Here is an 18891-nt window from a genome sequence, read left to right on the forward strand (position 1 = left end):
AAAGAAAGATAAGTCTTTTAACTTTTGTATATTTCGAATCACTTATTGATATTTCTTCTAATACATGATAGGTTGACTTAAGTACTAATGTTTATGCTTCTAATAGATGCAAAGATTTCTTATGGCCTATACCACAAATTCAAATGAGAATTTCTTATTTATGAGAATTGGAAAAAAAAATTTATTGAAACCATTGAGACATTTTGTTTAGTCTTAAATAATGGATTTTATTTAAATTATTTTAAACTCTTTATATTTCTTCAATTCCTCTTAATTTGATTTTATTTCAAAACTTTATGTTAATGATTTTTCCTTTAAGTTTGATAATAATGTTTATTCAAGAAATTCTAATTTGTGAGTTATGGTATTATTGTTGATGATTTCTATAAATTCAAAATTGATAGTTTATTTATTAAAGATTTTTTGACCTTGCATCATGATGTTAGAATTAAGCGTAGCTCAATTAATGAAAATTCAATTATCTTGTAGCATAAAAGACCAGATAATATTCAATGAAAAGTTAGGAAAATTAGTAAAGGATGTGATTCTTCTGTATATAAACTTTACTGATTTTGGTGTGTGTGTAGAGATTGTATTAAGGGTAAACAAACCAAACACACACAGAAATAAGTCACAAGAAGTACAAAGTTTCTTGAAATTATCCATACAAACATTTGTAAACCTTCTGATGTTCCATTTTTTAGTGGAGAAAAGTATTTTATCACCTTTATAGTTGATTTTTTCACGTTATAGATATATCTATTTATTACATGAAAAATCTCAACCAGTGGGTACTCTTGAAGTATATATAAATAAGGTTGAAAATAACTAAATAGAAAAGTGCGACGACCCTGGATTTTTTAACCCAGCGTGTCCTGTGATGACCTGAACCGGATCCAAGATGCAGAAGCAAAAGAATTAGAATGGCCTCAAGAGATGTACGTCATCCCTAAGGCACTGAAGTAACTCCCCATAAAGCCACTAAACTCACATGAGCCAAACAAATGAAGCAAGAATGCCTAATCTGAAAAAGAATAAACCAATGGCAAAATGGTCATTTCTAAATTGAAATGGGTGCCACTGAGCACACCGTTGGAAAAACAACAAAAAATGAACAAGGTTAGACTCAAGAATCGCCTGATTCTGAGTTCGAATGGATAAGATATGAATTTAAAACAAGGTGGCCTTCGCCGTTTAAATGTTACCACGAACCTATCTTACTAAAACTGGAATAACTCTCACTATAGGTGGAGTTCTAGAGTATGGTTGGTACCAATGGAAAGCTAACTTCGAGCTCTCGAACTTAGAATCAAGAATGACCAGATTTGGATTAATAAGGAACAAGATATGACCTTCTGAAGTCAATGCAACAAGGCTGACCAAGGAAAAACTGAAATGGGGAGTTCCAGGGAGGATCGGTCGACCGAAATGCAACCATCAGCCAGCCGAAACTCAATCGTCGGTCAGCCGAACCCTAATCGGTAGCCGACCAAAACAAAGTTTTTCCTAAAAAAGCCTACTGGAATGGTCTCGAGGGAATCGTCAGCCAACCAATGAAGCGTCATCAGCCGACCGACACATCTGCTGCAGCTCAGAAAAGCTGCTGCAATGTGTGTGTGTGATGCTAAGATCAATTCTAAGGTTATGCATGCTTTCTAATTGATTCAAACAAGCTTCAAAACATCACTGGACCTTAAATGAACAACCTTTGCATGCCAAATCAAAAGAGAACTTTGAATGAAGCCCAATGCATGAATTTTTCATGAAAGTTCATAAAATCTTCCCAAAATAGTTCAAAAGTTGGAATTAATGTATTTTGTAAGATATGAACATGCACGCATGTGTAAAATGATGATTTAGACGCGCTAGGATGGCCTACGGCCTCATGGCATGTCATATGCAAAATATGACCCTTCAATGGATGAAATCCCTTAAACTCCACATACAAACTATTAAGATGAAATAATATACATGGCATAAAAGTATCTTTGGCCATTGGCCTCATTATATACATATCAAAGGAGTGGCAAAAGGTGCACTTAAGTGCACATTACATGACTTAAACAATAAGTACAAGTTTTGTCAAAATAAACAAAGGTAAACATGATACGCTAACATGTGCATATTCAATGTCATCAAAAATACTTCAAGACTTCTAGCATGTCTAAGAGTGTTGTGTATCCCACAACAAAGCTTCTTTACCTGCAAAACACCCAATAACTTCGGGGTGAATAAACAAGTCTACCAAGTTTATTCGTAGGGGATGAGCATGCATCGACTCGGTTTCTTTAGAGATTTTTAGGACTAACATGATATAGTTCAAAAGGGATCATGCCACCTAACGTCTATATCAAAGATTAGACTCAGGGATCATCCTAAGCTACCATGGAGTATAAGCAACAAGAATCATGATATATATACATATATAAAACAAGTCAAAGTTGGGATAATCCAAGAAACATAACAAGAAGATTACTTGAACATAGATTAACATGAATTGCATTATTAATACAATTAAGCAAGGCTTGGAATAATTCCATACAACACGACAAAAGGATACTAGAACATAGATTAACATGAATTGCATTATCAATACAATTAACATGATTGGAGCATTCCAATTAACACGAAAGGGTTAATACACGAAATCAAGAACATGGCATAATATCTATGCTATTAGACAAAGTTGGAACCATTCACATAACACGAAGAGAGTTACACATGACATCAAGGATAATGCATAATATCTACGCAATTAAACAAAGATGGGATAATCCATAAAACATGAAAAGGAAGATACATGGAGTCAGGAGCAAGGCATAATATCTTATGCATTTAAACATGGGTAGAATCCACCACATAACACGAAAAGAGTCTTAAATCTTCAAGGAATACAACACTTAGAATTTAAGGAGTTAAATCACAAATGAAACATAAAATCTATGCAATGAGACAAGATTAATGCATTTCACATATACGACAAGTTTAAATCTTCAAGGAATAGCAACTTGAAATTTAAAGAGTCAAATCAACCAATGTGGAAACTTGGATATCTTCCGGCTTAAAACCGTACTCTTGAGATCACTTTAGGGCTACTAACCCATGGGTACCTTTCCCCTAGTGCGTACTATAGTGTAGAAGGACATTCCCCTGTACTAAAACCAAGTCCTAATCTTGTCAATTCTTGATTGATATCCCAAGTCCCAAAATCAACAAGTTGTCCAAGTCAAGATTGTATCAAAATACAAGAAATGCATTAATCACATATCATGCACAACCAAGATTTTGGAACACACAAGTCATGCCCTAAGTTCTCAACTATGATGGCATGTGAAATGTCAAGAAATCAATGTGTGCATTTATATAGACCACAACCAAGATAAATAACACATGGAATCCATCGAAGCAAATATACCATAAGTATAAGATACATGATTCAATTGTATACTAAACAACACATGTGTGAATAAACCATTCCGAAACAAATGAACATGTTCATTAAGCACATTACTGAAACCAAGATACAAGAAGTCTAGATACATGATATTAAGGCATGATTAACTCGAGGGAGACATAAAAGGAAATTTAATCTACGTAAGGGATTAGATTATCAAGGTTACATGGCAAGTCCAAATGTTCTACGAACAAGTTATGTCAAGGATCATGTCAAGGCCAAGTTCAATGTCAAGTTTCAAGTTCATTTCATACACGACACAACCATGTGAGTTAAGTTCCATACAAAGGAAATGAATAAATATAAGTTTCAAAACTTATCCAATTATGCTCAATGTAATACACGTGAAGGAACTTATCAAGGAAATCATGAATACAAGGTTAGAAACTTAATCAAGTGCATAGAACCATTAAATGGATTTTAATTATTTCATTTAATTAAAATCTCTAGATTTTGAAAGTCCTCAAAATGACCTCAATTTAACATATGTTACACAACATGTCATAACTTGATTTAAGAACACAATACAAGTACATTTCATGCAAGTTACGACCTTAAGTATTAAACTTTAATACAAGAAAAATAATAAATGAAAGGTTTCAAAACCTAATCAAATATTCTAGATTTAATATATGTGAAACTATATGCCATGCACATCAAGAATTTCAAGTCGGAATTCTAATGGAGTGAATAGTACACTCAGATTAATCTAAGTTGAAGAGCATGCTAAGACCTATTATAATGTGCTATCACATATTGATTTAAAGCTAGATAAGGCCACATGATTTAATATTTTATTCAAGATAAATATTAAATAAAATCTTCATTACTTGTCCAAATAATCTAGATTTAATATATGTCAATCTACATATCAAGGGGTAATATTCTATCATGCCACATGATTAAACAAAGTTATGGACAATCGGAAAAATTAAATCCTTCACAAGAAAAATAAATAATAAAATCTCTAGATTTTACATTCAAGCATGTAATCAAGTAAAGCATCACAAGCATGTAATATGGCAAGAATTTAAATTATAACACCCCCTACCTCAATTTGAGATGAAAACCTCAAATCCCCACTGAAAAAAAAGTGTTCCGAATTCGCCGAAACCGAAGGGTTTTGTCGGGGACAACACAACCTACATGAATTCGAAGGAAGCCCCATGAAAATCACAACTTTACTTCAAACCCAAACTCAAGAAATGGTCAGAAATGAATTCTAATAAGGGGGAATGGTAGAACACGTCGAGGGGAACAATAAATGTAAAAGCCAAAGGATTTCTACCAAGGAAATCAAGTGGAGGAGAAGGAGAAAGGGTGGCAGCCAAGGAGCTCCCATGGCTGCCGGCCAAGAGGTGGAGAAGATGAGTGAAAAAGTGATTTTTTCACTTTAAGACTTTTTATTTATAGTAAGTCTCAAAAAGTGCCCCCAAAGGGTCCCGCCGGGTCCGGAAAAGTGGATTTTGAGTAAACAAGCTCAAACGGGAAAACTCCGTTAACGAAAAAGATTCAAAATGAGAAAAGATGAACAACAGAAGAAACGGCGTCATAAATCGAGCCTCGAACAGAAAGTTATGCCCCGAACAAGTTCTGCGACAACCGGGTCCAAAAACTCTGAAACTGAAAAAAAACGACCAGAAAGAAATTCCAAGAGTCTATGACTCGACGAAATATGAAAATGAAACCCATACGAGGATTCAGGCTCCAGACAAGACATTTTGCAATAATTTTCGTTAATTGCACAATGGCCTCTACAAAAAGGGTTAACTGCGAAACTGCCTCAGAATGAAAATATCTTCCAAAAGATATTTTCTTAGATACCACTGAAATAAAATATCTTCAAAAGATATTTATAAAAAACACCCCAAGAAATGAAAAATATTCTGAAGAATTGTGCATCTATGCCCCTGTAGACACCGGGAGCAACCAGAGTATTTTCTTGCAAAAGTAAAGATACGTATTTCGAGAAAACTACTGAAGATGAAGGTATGTGAAGTCAAAAACTAACTCCGAGCACGAAAAGTGAGGTTTTGCCAAACAAGTGACAAATGGAGATAAGACAGAATAGGGAAAAGGACGAAATAGAGCATAGTGTCCGAAAAGTGAAAATGCATAAATGATTCGGTCCTCAAAGGAAGTTGTCAATCCACGGAAAAGAGTCTCAGAAATCATTTCCAAGCACTCGAGACGACACTAAGCGATAAGAAACAGAGTTCAGAAAGGAAAATTAAAAGAAAAAAATTCATTCGTAAAATTTCAGGAAAAAGGAAAAGGAGATAAATGACCGGGTCGTTACAATCTACCCTCCTTAAAGGAATTTCGTCCCTGAAATTCAGAACACACCAGAAGAAGAACAGGACAAGGACTAAACAAAAGGTCAAACGAAAGACAGCTCATAAAGCACTAAAGAACAAGTACAGAAGTCTCAAGATCAACTGAAGGAACGCGAAACCAAGAACTAAGGCAACACCTCATACGAATCGGCACGTTAACTCAACGTCAACCACCGAGAGAATCCCAAGACAATGAAACGTCAAACGCGGTGAAAGAAAAGAGTGACAAGGCAGTACGAACAGTAACCAGAACCCACCCACACTTACTCGTCAGTAAGGTAGCATGACAATATAAGGCACTAGTTCATAACGTGCCCCAGAAGGGAACTTTTCGATACAAATGACATCAATGTCAGAAACGATCATTACCAAAAGCTCTACGGGAACCAAGCATCTGCGAGAGTTGGGGTAGCTAATCGCAAAACTCTGACAACAATGACACTGGCACCATACGCTTAAGGCCTTAAATCTAAAAGCCACAAGGGAAAAGGAAATGAAACGGTGCCTCCCTGGCCCACGTCTCACTCTACTAGACAAGAACTGCGATTCTACACTCATATGAGCCTTACTCGCATCAACCGTCAGACTAAGGTCACGAAACACCCAACCAAGAAAACAGACAAGAAGGTTCCCTACATGGGTCCTTACGGAATGAATTCCTCCTATCCAAGGAAGAAACTCATAAAACAAGAATGCACCCAAGGGATACGATAGATCTTAAGAGACAACGTTAAAACCTGACATAAAAGTAAACAGGTAGCATGCAATCATAGCATCGAACTATCTACTCACACAAGTAGTAAGATCACATAAAACATGTCAAGATCAATAAGTGTAAACTTCTAAACAAGTTGCCACATAAGTGAACAGATATGTTATCAAATTAGAACATGTTATCAAGAAACACGTAGGTACATGGTACGACAATACACACGAATGAAAAACGTAAGGTATGCCAACATACACCGTATACGGTCACGCTGACATAAGCACACAAACATGTTATCACAATAGGACATGATAGCCACCTAGATCATGTTATCAAGAAGCATATATACAAATAAAGTATGTTTAACAAATAATAGATGTCTCAAAACACCTAAGTATGTGAACATGTTATCATACAAGACATGTTATCAAATAAAGTATGCTATCAAGATACAAATGACATATCAAAGTAAAACACCGTGAGCATGATATGTATCCAAAACCCATCGTCCAAGGTATTCGAACCCGGACGCTCTAACACAACCTGTGACGACCCTGGATTTTTCAACCCAGTGTGTCCTTTGATGACCCAAACCGGATCCAAGATGCAGAAGCAAAAGAATTAGAATGGCCTCAAGAGATGTACGTCATCCCTAAGGCACTAAAGTGACTCCCCATAAAGCCACTAAACTCACATGAGCCAAACAAATGAAGCAAGAATGCCTAATCTGAAAAGAAATGAACCAAGGGTAAAATGGTTATTTCTAAATTAAAATGAGTTCCACTGAGCACACCGTTGGAAAGACAACGCAAAATGAACAAGGTTAGACTCAAGAATCACCTGATTCTGAGTTCGAATGGACAAGATATGAATTTAAAACAAGATGGCCTTCGCCATTTAAAGGTTACCACGAACCTATCTTACTAAAATTGGAATAACTCTCACTAAAGGTGGAGTTCTGGAGTATGGTTGGTACCAATGGAAATCTAACTTCGAGCTCTCGAACTTAGAATCAAGAATGACCAGATTTAGATTAACAACGAACAAGATATGACCTTCTAAAGTCAATGCAACAAGGCTGACCAAGGAAAAACTGAAATGGGAAGTTCCAGGAAGGATCGGTCGATCGAAATGCAACCATCAACCGGCCAAAACTCAACCGTAGGTCGGCCGAACCCCAATCATTAGCCGACCGAAACAAGATTTTCCTAAAAAAGCCTACTAGAATGGTCTCGAGGGAATCGTCAGCCAACCGATGAAGCCTCATCAGCCGACCGACACATCTGCTGCAGCTCAGAAAAGCTACTGCAATGTGTGTGTGTGATGCTAGGATCAAATCTAAGGTTATGCATGCTTTCTAATTGATTCAAACAAGCTTCAAAACATCATTGGACCTTAAATGAACAACCTTTGCATGCCAAATCAAAAGAGAACTTTTAATGAAGCCCAATGCATGATTTTTTCATAAAAGTTCATAAAATCCTCCAAAAATAGTTCAAAAGTTGGAATTAATGTATTTTGTAAGATATGAACATGCACGCATGTGTAAAATGATGATTTAGACGCGCTAGGATAGCCTACGGCCTCATGGTATGTCATATGCAAAATATGACCCTTCAATGGATGAAATCCCTTAAACTCCACATACAAACTATTAAGATGAAATAATATACATGGCATAAAAGTATCTTTGGCCATTGGCCTCATTACATACATATCAAAGGAGTGTCAAAAGGTGCACTTAAGTGCACATTACATGGCTTAAACAATAAGTACAAGTTTTGTCAAAATAAACAAAGGTAAACATGTACGCTAATATGTGCATATTCAATGTCATCAAAAATACTTCAAGACTTCTAACATGTTTAAGAGTGTTGTGTATCCCACAACAAAGCTTCTTTACCTGCAAAACACCCAGTAATTCGAGGTGAATAAAAAAGTCTAACAAGTTTATTCGTAGGGGATGAGCATGCATCGACTCGATTTCTTTGGAGATTTTTAGGACTAACATGATATAGTTCAAAAGGGATCATGCCACCTAACGTCTATGTCAAAGATTAGACTCAGGGATCATCCTAAGCTACCATGGAGTATAAGCAACAAGAATCATTATATATATACATATATAAAACAAGTCAAAGTTGGGATAATCCAAGAACATGACAAGAAAGTTACTTAAACATAGATTAACATGAATTGCATTATCAATACAATTAAGCAAGGCTTGGAATAATTCCATACAACACGACAAAAGGATACTAGAACATAGATTAATATGAATTGCATTATCAATACAATTAACATGATTGGAGCATTCCAATTAATACGAAAGGGTTAATACACGAAATCAAGAACATGGCATAATATCTATGCTATTAGACAAAATTGAAACCATTCACATAACACGAAAAGAGTTACACATGACATCAAGGATAATACATAATATCTACGCAATTAAACAAAGATGGGATATTCTATAAAACACAAAAAGGAAGATACATGGATTCAGGAGCAAGGCATAATATCTATGCATTTAAACATGGGTAGAATCTACCACATAACACGAAAAGAGTCTTCAATCATCAAGGAATACAACACTTAGAATTTAAGGAGTTAAATCACGAATGAAGCATAAAATCTATGCAATGAGACAAGATTGGTGCATTTCACATACACGACAAGTTTAAATCTTCAAGGAATAGCAACTTGAAATTTAAAGAGTGAAATCAACCAATGTGGAAACTTGGATATCACCCGGATTAAAATCGTACTCTTGAGATCACTTTAGGGCTACTAACCTGTGGGTACCTTTCCCCTAGTGCGCACTATAGTGTAGAGGGACATTCCCCCGTACTAGAACCGAGTCCTAGCCATGTCAATTCTTGATTGATATCCCAAGTCCCAAAATCAACAAGTTGTGCAAGTCAAGATTGTATCAAAATACAAGAAATGCATTAACCACATATCATGCACAACCAAGATTTTGGAACACACAAGTCATGCCCTAAGTTCTCAACTATGATGGCATGTGAAATGTCAAGAAATCAATGTGTGCATTTATATAGACCACAACCAAGATAAATAACACATGGAATCCATCGAAGCAAATATACCATAAGTATAAGATACATGATTCAATTGTATACTAAACAACACATGTGTGAATAAACCATACCGAAACAAATGAGCATGTTCATTAAGCACATTAATGAAACCAAGATACAAAAAGTCTAGATAAATGATATTAAGGCATGATTAACTCGAGGGAGACATAAAAGGAAATTTAATCCACTTAAGGGATTAAATTATCAAGGTTACATGGCAAGTCCAAATGTTCTACGAACAAGTTATGTCAAGGATCATGTCAAGGCCAAGATCAATATCAAGTTTCAAGTTCATTTCATACACGACACAACCATGTGAGTTAAGTTCCATACAAAGGAAATGAATAAATATAAGTTTCAAAACTTATCCGATTATTATCAATGTAATACACGTGAAGGAACTTATCAAGGAAATCATGAATACAAGGTTAGAAACTTAATCAAGTGCATAGAACCATTAAATGGATTTTAATTATTTCATTTAATTAAAATCTCTAGATTTTGAAAGTCCTCCAAATGACCTCAATTTAACATATGTTATACAACATGTCATAATTTGATTTAAGAACACAATACAAGTACATTTCATGCAAGTTAAGGCCTTGAGTATTAAAACTTTAATACAAGAAAAATAATAAATGAAAGGTTTCAAAACCTAATCAAATATTCTAAATTTAATATATGTGAAACTATATGCCATGCACATCAAGAATTTCAAGTCGGAATTCCAATGGAGTGAATAGTACACTCGGAGCAATTTAATTAATCTAATTAATTAAATATTACTAGATTTCAAAACTTCTCCGATTACTCTCAAATTAATCTATGTTGAAGAGCATGTTAAGACCTATTATAATGTACTATCACATGTTGATTTAAAGCTAGATAAGGCCACATGATTTAATATTTTATTCAAGATAAATATTAAATAAAATCTTCATTACTTGTCCAAATAATCTAGATTTAATATATGACAATCTACATATCAAGGGATAATATTCTATCATGCCACATGATTAAACAAAGTTATGGATAACCGAAAAAATTAAATCCTTCACAAGATAAATAAATAATAAAATTTCTAGATTTTACATCCAAGCGTGTAATCAAGTTGTATAAGCATCACAAGCATGTAATATAGCAAGAATTTAAATTATAACACCCTCTACCTCAATTTGAGATGAAAACCTCAAATCCCCACTGAAAAAGAAGTGTTCCGAATTCGCCGAAATCGAAGGGTTTTGTCGGGGACAACACGACCTACATGAATCCGAAGGAAGCCCCATGAAAATCACAACTTGACTTCAAACCCAAACTCAAGAAATGGTCAGAAATGAATTCTAATAAGGGGGAATGGTAGAACACGTCGAGGGGAACAATAAATGTAAAGGCCGAAGGATTTCTACCAAGGAAATCAAGTGGAGGAGAAGGAGAAAGGGTGGTAGCCAAGGAGCTCCCATGGCTGCCGGCCAAGAGGTGGAGAAGATGAGTGAAAATTGATTTTTTCACTTTAAGACTTTCTATTTATAGTAAGTCTCAAAAAGTGCCCCCAAAGCCCCGCCGGGTCCAGAAAAGTGGATTTTGAGCAAACATGCTCAAATAGGAAAACTCCGTGAACAAAAAAGATTCAAAATGAGAAAATATGAACAACGGAAGAAACGGCATTGTAAACCGAGACTCGAGCAGAAAGTTATGCCTTGAACAAGTTCGGTGGCAACCGGGTCCAAAAACTCTGAAACTGAAAAAAAAAAACACCCCAAGAATGAAAAATATTCTGAAGAATTGTGCATCTATGCCCTTGTGGACACCGGGAGCAACTAGAGTACTTTCTTGCAAAAGTAAAGATACGTATTTCGAGGAAACTACTGAAGATGAAGGTATTTGAAGTCAAAAACTAACTCCAAGCATGAAAAGTGAGGTTTTGCCAAACAAGTGACAAATGGAGATAAGATAGAATAGGGAAAAGGACAAAATAGCGCATAGTGTCCGAAAAGTGAAAATGCAGAAATGACTCGGTCCTCAAAGGAAGTTGTCAATCCACTGAAAAGAGTCTCAGAAATCATTTTCAAGCACTCGAGACGACACTAAGCGATAAGAAACAGAGTTCAGAAAGAAAAATTAAAAAAAATTCATTCGTAAAATTTCAGAAAAAAGGAAAGGGAGGTAAATGACCGAGTCGTTCAAAAAGTGAAAATCATAAGGTCATATAGAGGTGGTGAATATTATGGAAGTATGATGAAATGGGTTAATACTCTAACCGTTTACTGAACTATTTGAAATGTATGAAATTTGTGCTCAATACACTTTGCTATACATGCCACAGCAGAAGCGTATAGCTGAAAGGTATAATCGTACTCTTATGGATGTGGTTAGAAATATGTTAAGTAATTTCTTGTTACCCATAATCTAAAGGATACAAGTTTTACTATTCTAAATATAGTACGAGAATTGTTAAAACCGGAAATATCAGATTCATTGAGAATGGTGAAGTCAGTGGGAGTGATAAAAATAAGAATGTGATCATTCAAGAAGTTAGGGTATAAATTTCTTTACCTATAACTTCTAAGGAAATAATTGTTCCTTCAGTTGTTGAACCGTATAACAACGAAGAATAATTGAATGATCAACATCTCCATAATGAGATTGTCACTAATGAATAAATTGTAGAAGAATCATAAGGAATAACATTAAGACGATCTTAAAGAGAAATGAGATCTGCTATTCCGGATGACTATGTGATATATCTGCAAGAATCTGATTTTGATATATAGTGAGATATATACGGATCCGGTTATATATTCACAAGCCATTAACAGTAATGATTTTACTAAATGGATTAGCGCCATGAATGAAGAGATTATAAAGAAACCTTCTCTCCAGTATCTAAGAAGGATTCTTTTAAAATATAATGACATTAGTAGCTTATTATGATTTAGAGTTACATCAAATGGATGTGAATATAACTTTTATGAATGAGAGTTTTAAAAGAGGAAGTCTATATGGAATAATATGAAGGCTTTACATTAGAGAGTAAAGAATACATAGTCTGTAAACTTAAGATGTCAATATATTAATTTAAACAAGCTTCCTGACAATGGTATATTAAATTCAATTATACCATTATTTCTTTTGGTTTTAAGTAAAACACTGTTGATCAGTGTATAAACTATAAAGTTAGTGGGAGTAAGTTTATATTTATGATTCTATATATAATAATGATATTTTGTTTAATAGTAGTGATCTTATAAGTTTATTATATGAAACTAGAAGTTATCTCTAAGAACTTTGAAATGAAATATATGGATGAGGTATCTTACGTGATAGGAATAGAACAAGTGAATTTTTAGGATTATCTCATAAAGCATATATTGAAATAGTTCTAGAAAGATTTGGTATGGAACATTGTTCAACCAGTAGTGCTCCATACACAGAAGGAGATAAATTCAGCCTAATGCAATCCAAAAAAATGAGTTAGCTAAAGAAACGAAAAATATTCCTTATGCATATATTGTGAAGTTTGATGTATATACAAGTTGGTAGGGGATAAAAGATTATATGCTCAAACTAAAGAAGACATTTTTATGAATATGTTGATAATTATTAATTCACAATTAGTTATTTGTTCCTTTTGGCTGGAGGAACAATATTATGAAAACGTGTAAAGTAATTTATTAATTTTTAATTTGTAGCATGCTTTGAGGCTACAATTTCTGGTTACGGAATTTATTTCAGGACTTGGAGTTATGGGTACCATTTTTAGATTGTTGAAAATTTATGCTGCAATTGTTGATCTTCTTGTATGAAAAATGATAGGTATTTTAAAGTTAAAATACTTTATTATTAAAGAAGATGTTTAGAAACAACAAATGTCTATTAAACATATAAGTACACAACTTATGATTGCAATCCATTAACGAATGGACTATCACCAAGACATTTATGGAATATGTTGAAAGAATGGATCTTGAATGTAGTCAATGATGATTATTTTTTAATTATGAATTGTTTAATAATGCTTATATATATTTGACATTTTGGGCTGATTAAATGTGTTTCTGATATTTCCTATTAATTAATGTACATGTACGTATTGTTATAATAAATGATAATAGGAATAGTCTTGGAAAAGACATTATTGATACTTCTCATTTATAAACTATGTTGAATAGGTTACTAGTGTTGTGCTATATAGAAGAGACTGCGTCATTTAGGGACATATAACCGCCATAACTCACATTGATAGTTTATTTACCATGGTATTTATGATAACCAACTTAAATAAGTCAATCTGATTTATAGTGCACACTAATGACTATTTTACTAAACCATTACAGAAGTTATTATATGGGCCGAGTGGGAGAGTATAAGATATTTTCTTATATTTGTGGCCCACATGATTTGGACACGTAATTTACTTCTATTATTTAGTGGTTAAATAAAATAGATATCAGATTAATATTATATTATTTGGTCAACTTATAAATTACCTTTTTGATAATTAATTATTGGAGAAGTGTTTTTCTATTTATTCTTTATTTTGATGGAAAGTAGAATTAAAGTTACTAAAAGGAAAATTGGTTCTCTCTCTGCCTATAAAAGTGCATATATCCCAATAATTATGTATGCTAATGAAACAACACGATATAATTTTTATATGTGCAAAATGCCAAGAGAGATAAATCAGTTTCCACGTTTTGCCTATTGTTCAGAGTTACGACTTAGTTCGTTAATAAAAGATCTCGACATTGAACTTGATCTCAACAAGGTTTACTATCATAGATCGAGGTATTTATATCTAACTATATTTATTTATGCATTATAGGTATGTGAGAATAATGAAGTCTTAAGATTTGGGATTCATGTTTATTTGTGATTAATTATTTGACCGAATAATTAAAGTTTACAAGTAGAACACTGGAACAGGGTAAAAAGTTAGGGCCACACAGAGTTGTGAAAGGTGGTGAGTTAGCCATGGAATGAATGCTAACAGGAATCATGGTGAAAGGTAGGAAGGGATGAGGTGAAGGGGAAAGAAGGACGGTAGAGGGGAGAGCCATTGTACAAGTATTTTTCAAGATTTTTATATAGTAAGATTGGTAAAATTTATTAGATGCAATCGATTTAGGTCGTTATGGATACGAGTATTTTTGTTGTTATATAAAATGAAAATGATATTGAAGCCAACAAAACTAACCTATTTTCTTGAGCTAAGGCTTTGAAGCGCTAGATTTAGGTGAATATGGGACCCACACACGCTTGGTCCTTGTCCCATTTGAATGCATCCCATGGGTGGAATGCATCCCATGTGAGATGCATCTGTTGATATTCTTAATAGCACCTTGCCGTCGTGTAGAGAAGTGTTGATAGGTTAAGAGTTTTGTTAAAAATTTAAATTTGAGAAAATAAAATTTAGTTTTTAGTTTGGCGGATCCTATTTTTATTTTTATCTTTTATGTATTTATTTCCTGGAGATTACAGCATGCTAAGTAGTGTTGCCATCTGATGTTGTACATAGACTCATGGTAATATTTGCAGTTGCATAAAGCATGCAGTCCATTTGGTTGGGTATAGACAATTCGTTTGTAGTAGGCAACCAATCATAGTGCACCAATTCGTTTGTACTAACTAGTATTTTTTTTTTGGTGGTCATTCTTTATTTAGCTCAGAAAAATCATATGAAAAATAGGTTTTGGTACTGTGTCATGATGTGGTGCTCTAAAGTTGGTGACTGCAATGATGATCAGAAAAATGACATTATTTAGGAGATTGGATGCACAAATTATGTGTCTTCCCATGAAAGCGCAATGCCTCCGACCCCATCATATCTTTGTCTCTCTGTATTACCACCACTTGTCGTTGTGGTTTGTTGCACAAAGTTAATTAAGAGAGAGATCTTTGGAGATGGTGGTGGTTTCATAGGTGCTTTTCCAAGAGATTTTAAGGTCGAGGGTCATGGCTTAGACTGGGGCGTGCCCCGCTCACACACAGTGGGGGGTTTTCCTCTAACGTCTTTGGTGGGTGGGTCCTACTATATACTACCTTATTGTGGGACCCACAACGCTACCATTTCTCTCTCTCGCTCTGTTAATTAGGTGGTTGCCTTGGCTCTTCTCCAAACTTGGACCCCACTCCAAAAGAAAGCCAATGACTATCGTACCAAAACTTTTCATGCCCTTTGGAACCCCCTTAAATCTCAATATAAATTACAATCTACGCTTTACCCTTTAAACGCACACCATCTCTCATTTAACTTCATTTGCTAGTCTTCACTACTTCCTCTCTATTTCCTATTCAATTCTTCTGTTATCATTAATTGTTAGTTTCTACCTATTCATAACATATATATATATATACACACACACACACACTATGCATGGAACTAGATAGTAACTAGCAGGATCTTTATATATATATAAACATGAATCTATCGGTAAATGGTCAATCTCAGGTCCCTCCAGGTTTCCGATTCCATCCCACGGAAGAAGAGCTTCTGCACTATTACTTGAGGAAGAAAGTGGCCTACGAGAAGATTGATCTTGATGTCATTGGCGACATTGATCTTAATAAGCTTGAACCATGGGACATTCAAGGTAAATTAATTAACTCTATATATAAACTTGTTGTATATACATATATATGTTGAACTTATCATTGAACAATGATATATATATATATATATATATATATCGCTTAGTTGTGTTTTCTTTTGGGTTTTTTTTTTTTGTATGTACTTAGAGAAATGCAAAATAGGATCCACCCCACAAAACGATTGGTACTTCTTCAGTCACAAAGACAAGAAATACCCGACAGGGACGAGAACGAATCGTGCGACGGTGGCCGGATTCTGGAAGGCCACAGGCCGGGATAAGGTGATCTACAGCAGTTGTAGAAGAATTGGAATGAGAAAGACTCTAGTGTTCTACAAAGGACGAGCCCCACATGGACACAAATCAGATTGGATCATGCACGAATATAGGCTGCTGGAAGACAATACCACTAATATCGACTCCAGTGTACGTCTGTGTGTATGTATATATAAGCCATCTTTATATATACGGTGAAGTTATTTGTTTCTTTTATATACACTAGTCTCATAATACTGATAATTAATAAGTGTGAATCATATACAGACTTCCAACTTTGTAGTAGGTGCAGCAGATCAGTCGTTGGGAGAAGAGGGGTGGGTGGTTTGCCGTGTTTTCAGAAAGAAAAATTATCACAAGGTGCTAGAGAGTCCTCAAAGCTCATCAACCTCTACAGATTTGAGGTCCCAAATACGCAATTTAAGTAATAAAGATGGTGTACTAGATCAAATACTTGAGTACATGGGAAGTACGTCGTCGTCGAGTAGTTGCAAGCAAGAGAATGAAACTAGCATTATCAACAACAGTGACATGGATATGCAGTTTCTGAACCCAATGATGAAGACACCGACACTAGTAGTGGACGATGGATTTATGCATCTGCCAAGGTTAGATCAGAGCAGTACTCCTACCATAACCAGGTTTGATCATCATCAAGACTCTAGTTTTAGTTCTGCTTGCGGAGCCCAATCAATATCAATGTCAATGGATGAGATTGTGAGAACTGAAAGTGATCAACGAGGCAGTGGTTACACAGATGATGACCAAAGAGATAGGCTCAGTGACTGGGTTGCACTCGACAGACTTGTGGCTTCCCAACTCAATGGTCAGGCTGCTGCTGTTATAGACCCATCCAAGCAATTGGAATTGTCTTGCTGCAGCTGCTACCATGAACCCAACCAACATCATGAATTCTGCTTTTCCATGGATGATCATCATCATCATCATCTACATTCATCCCATAATTCCCACCTAAGTTCAAGTTCGAGTAGACCAAATCTATCTTCTCAAGTCTATAGCAGCGAGATTGATCTTTGGAGCTTCACACGAACAAGAACAACATCATCGTCGTCATCTGACCCACTATGCCATTTGTCGGTATGACATACAGTAGAAGTAACAAAACTATCAGATTCCATTATACATGCAGCATCCCTCAACTCAAATAATACGTGATTGATATCTGAGATGAGGCGGCATATATTGTCAACCGTTATTATGTTTACTCAATAACGATGTCTTTGATAATACATCTCATCATTATTGTCATATATATATATATATATATATCATTCTTAAATATACAATATTTCCAACACCACACAATGAAGTATTGGCAACAATCATGGTAAGGGAATTGTATTTCTTTGTTTTTTACAGGGCAAAAGGGAATTGTAATCATGACTCAACTAGAATTTAAAAGGTTAAACACTAAATTATTCATAACTTTATCTGATCAGTGCTGTCTATTTCAGTTCAGTGTGTCATTATTCATCTACTGCAGCGCTGATAACCATGTAGATTCCTCAAATGAAGAGCAATAAACAAAAGATTTGTTTATGATTGTGGGGGCTAAATCAGGCATAATTTTTTCATTACACAGTTTTACAAAGTACGCCACTGATTCAAAATCAGTGTGGGTCCTACTCACTCTACTTTTATCATAATCAGAGATGCCGGTTACATAATCTTCCTCGCTGACTTTCTTAGGTAGGTAAAGGTGTAATGGTATTAGGAAGGATGAAGACATTGAACCAGAAAAAAGATAAGGATGGTTTTCCTTTTATCAAATGCCATCATTTCTTATGCTGAAAATAAAATCAATCACCAATAGGCCTACTACTACCTGCCAACTAAATAATCTAGAAACTACCAAATCAAAATACATACAAGTTAAACAGGCTAGGTTATTAATCATCCTTTTCATTGTTAAGTGTTCCATTACTATTATTCACTTTCTTTTAGAAAAATAAGTTTAAGCCAATCAAACACAATGCCCTAATGTTTCCAATATCCCATGTAACTGAACTAGTTGTAAGAGTTGGGGTTTTCTGGTTCGTTTCGAGAAGGCATATTCATACTGTCGGCTTCACTTGATGGGTAGACCTGTCAATGGATCGGATTCGGATCGGATCGATCAAATCCATATCCTATTTGTTAAGCAAACGGATTATCGGATTCGGATCACTAACGGGTTCTCGGACTGAATGTCCCAATCCATATCCTATTTAGCTCGGACTCGGATCGAATCAGATTCGAAATCGGATTAAATTAATATTTACTAATATATATAATTATAAAGAGTACGATTTTATTAGTATGTGTAGTAAGAGATTTGTTAACATGTGGATAAGAACACCACAATATTTATATATAACATTATTATTATTTTGAATTTTTGGGTTACCTCTAATATAATTCTAAT

General features: G+C 34.8%; 1 protein-coding gene across 1 annotated transcript; it reads left to right on the forward strand.

The window, feature by feature from the left end:
- Window positions 1-15844: 15844 nt before the first annotated feature.
- On the forward strand, window positions 15845-17865 carry LOC132283838 (NAC domain-containing protein 43-like). Its single transcript, XM_059785865.1, has 3 exons — window positions 15845-16193; window positions 16339-16616; window positions 16734-17865. Exons 1-3 carry the CDS (start codon window positions 16022-16024, stop codon window positions 17568-17570), a joined length of 1287 nt encoding a protein of 428 aa, XP_059641848.1. The 5' UTR covers window positions 15845-16021; the 3' UTR covers window positions 17571-17865.
- The last annotated feature ends 1026 nt before the right edge of the window (window positions 17866-18891 follow it).

Source organism: Cornus florida, unplaced genomic scaffold (genome assembly GCF_030987335.1).
Source record: "Cornus florida cultivar Cherokee Brave unplaced genomic scaffold, ASM3098733v1 CherokeeBrave_3.0.0_Hap2_Chr11, whole genome shotgun sequence".
In the NCBI taxonomy this organism is placed as follows: domain Eukaryota; kingdom Viridiplantae; phylum Streptophyta; class Magnoliopsida; order Cornales; family Cornaceae; genus Cornus; species Cornus florida.

Coding starts and splice junctions, on each gene's coding strand:
- LOC132283838 (XM_059785865.1), top strand. CDS start 16,022: ATGAATCTATCGGTAAATGGTCAATCTCAGGTCCCTCCAGGTTTCCGA. Junction 16,194..16,338: donor TGAACCATGGGACATTCAAG/GTAAATTAATTA, acceptor GTATGTACTTAG/AGAAATGCAAAATAGGATCC. Junction 16,617..16,733: donor CCACTAATATCGACTCCAGT/GTACGTCTGTGT, acceptor AATCATATACAG/ACTTCCAACTTTGTAGTAGG.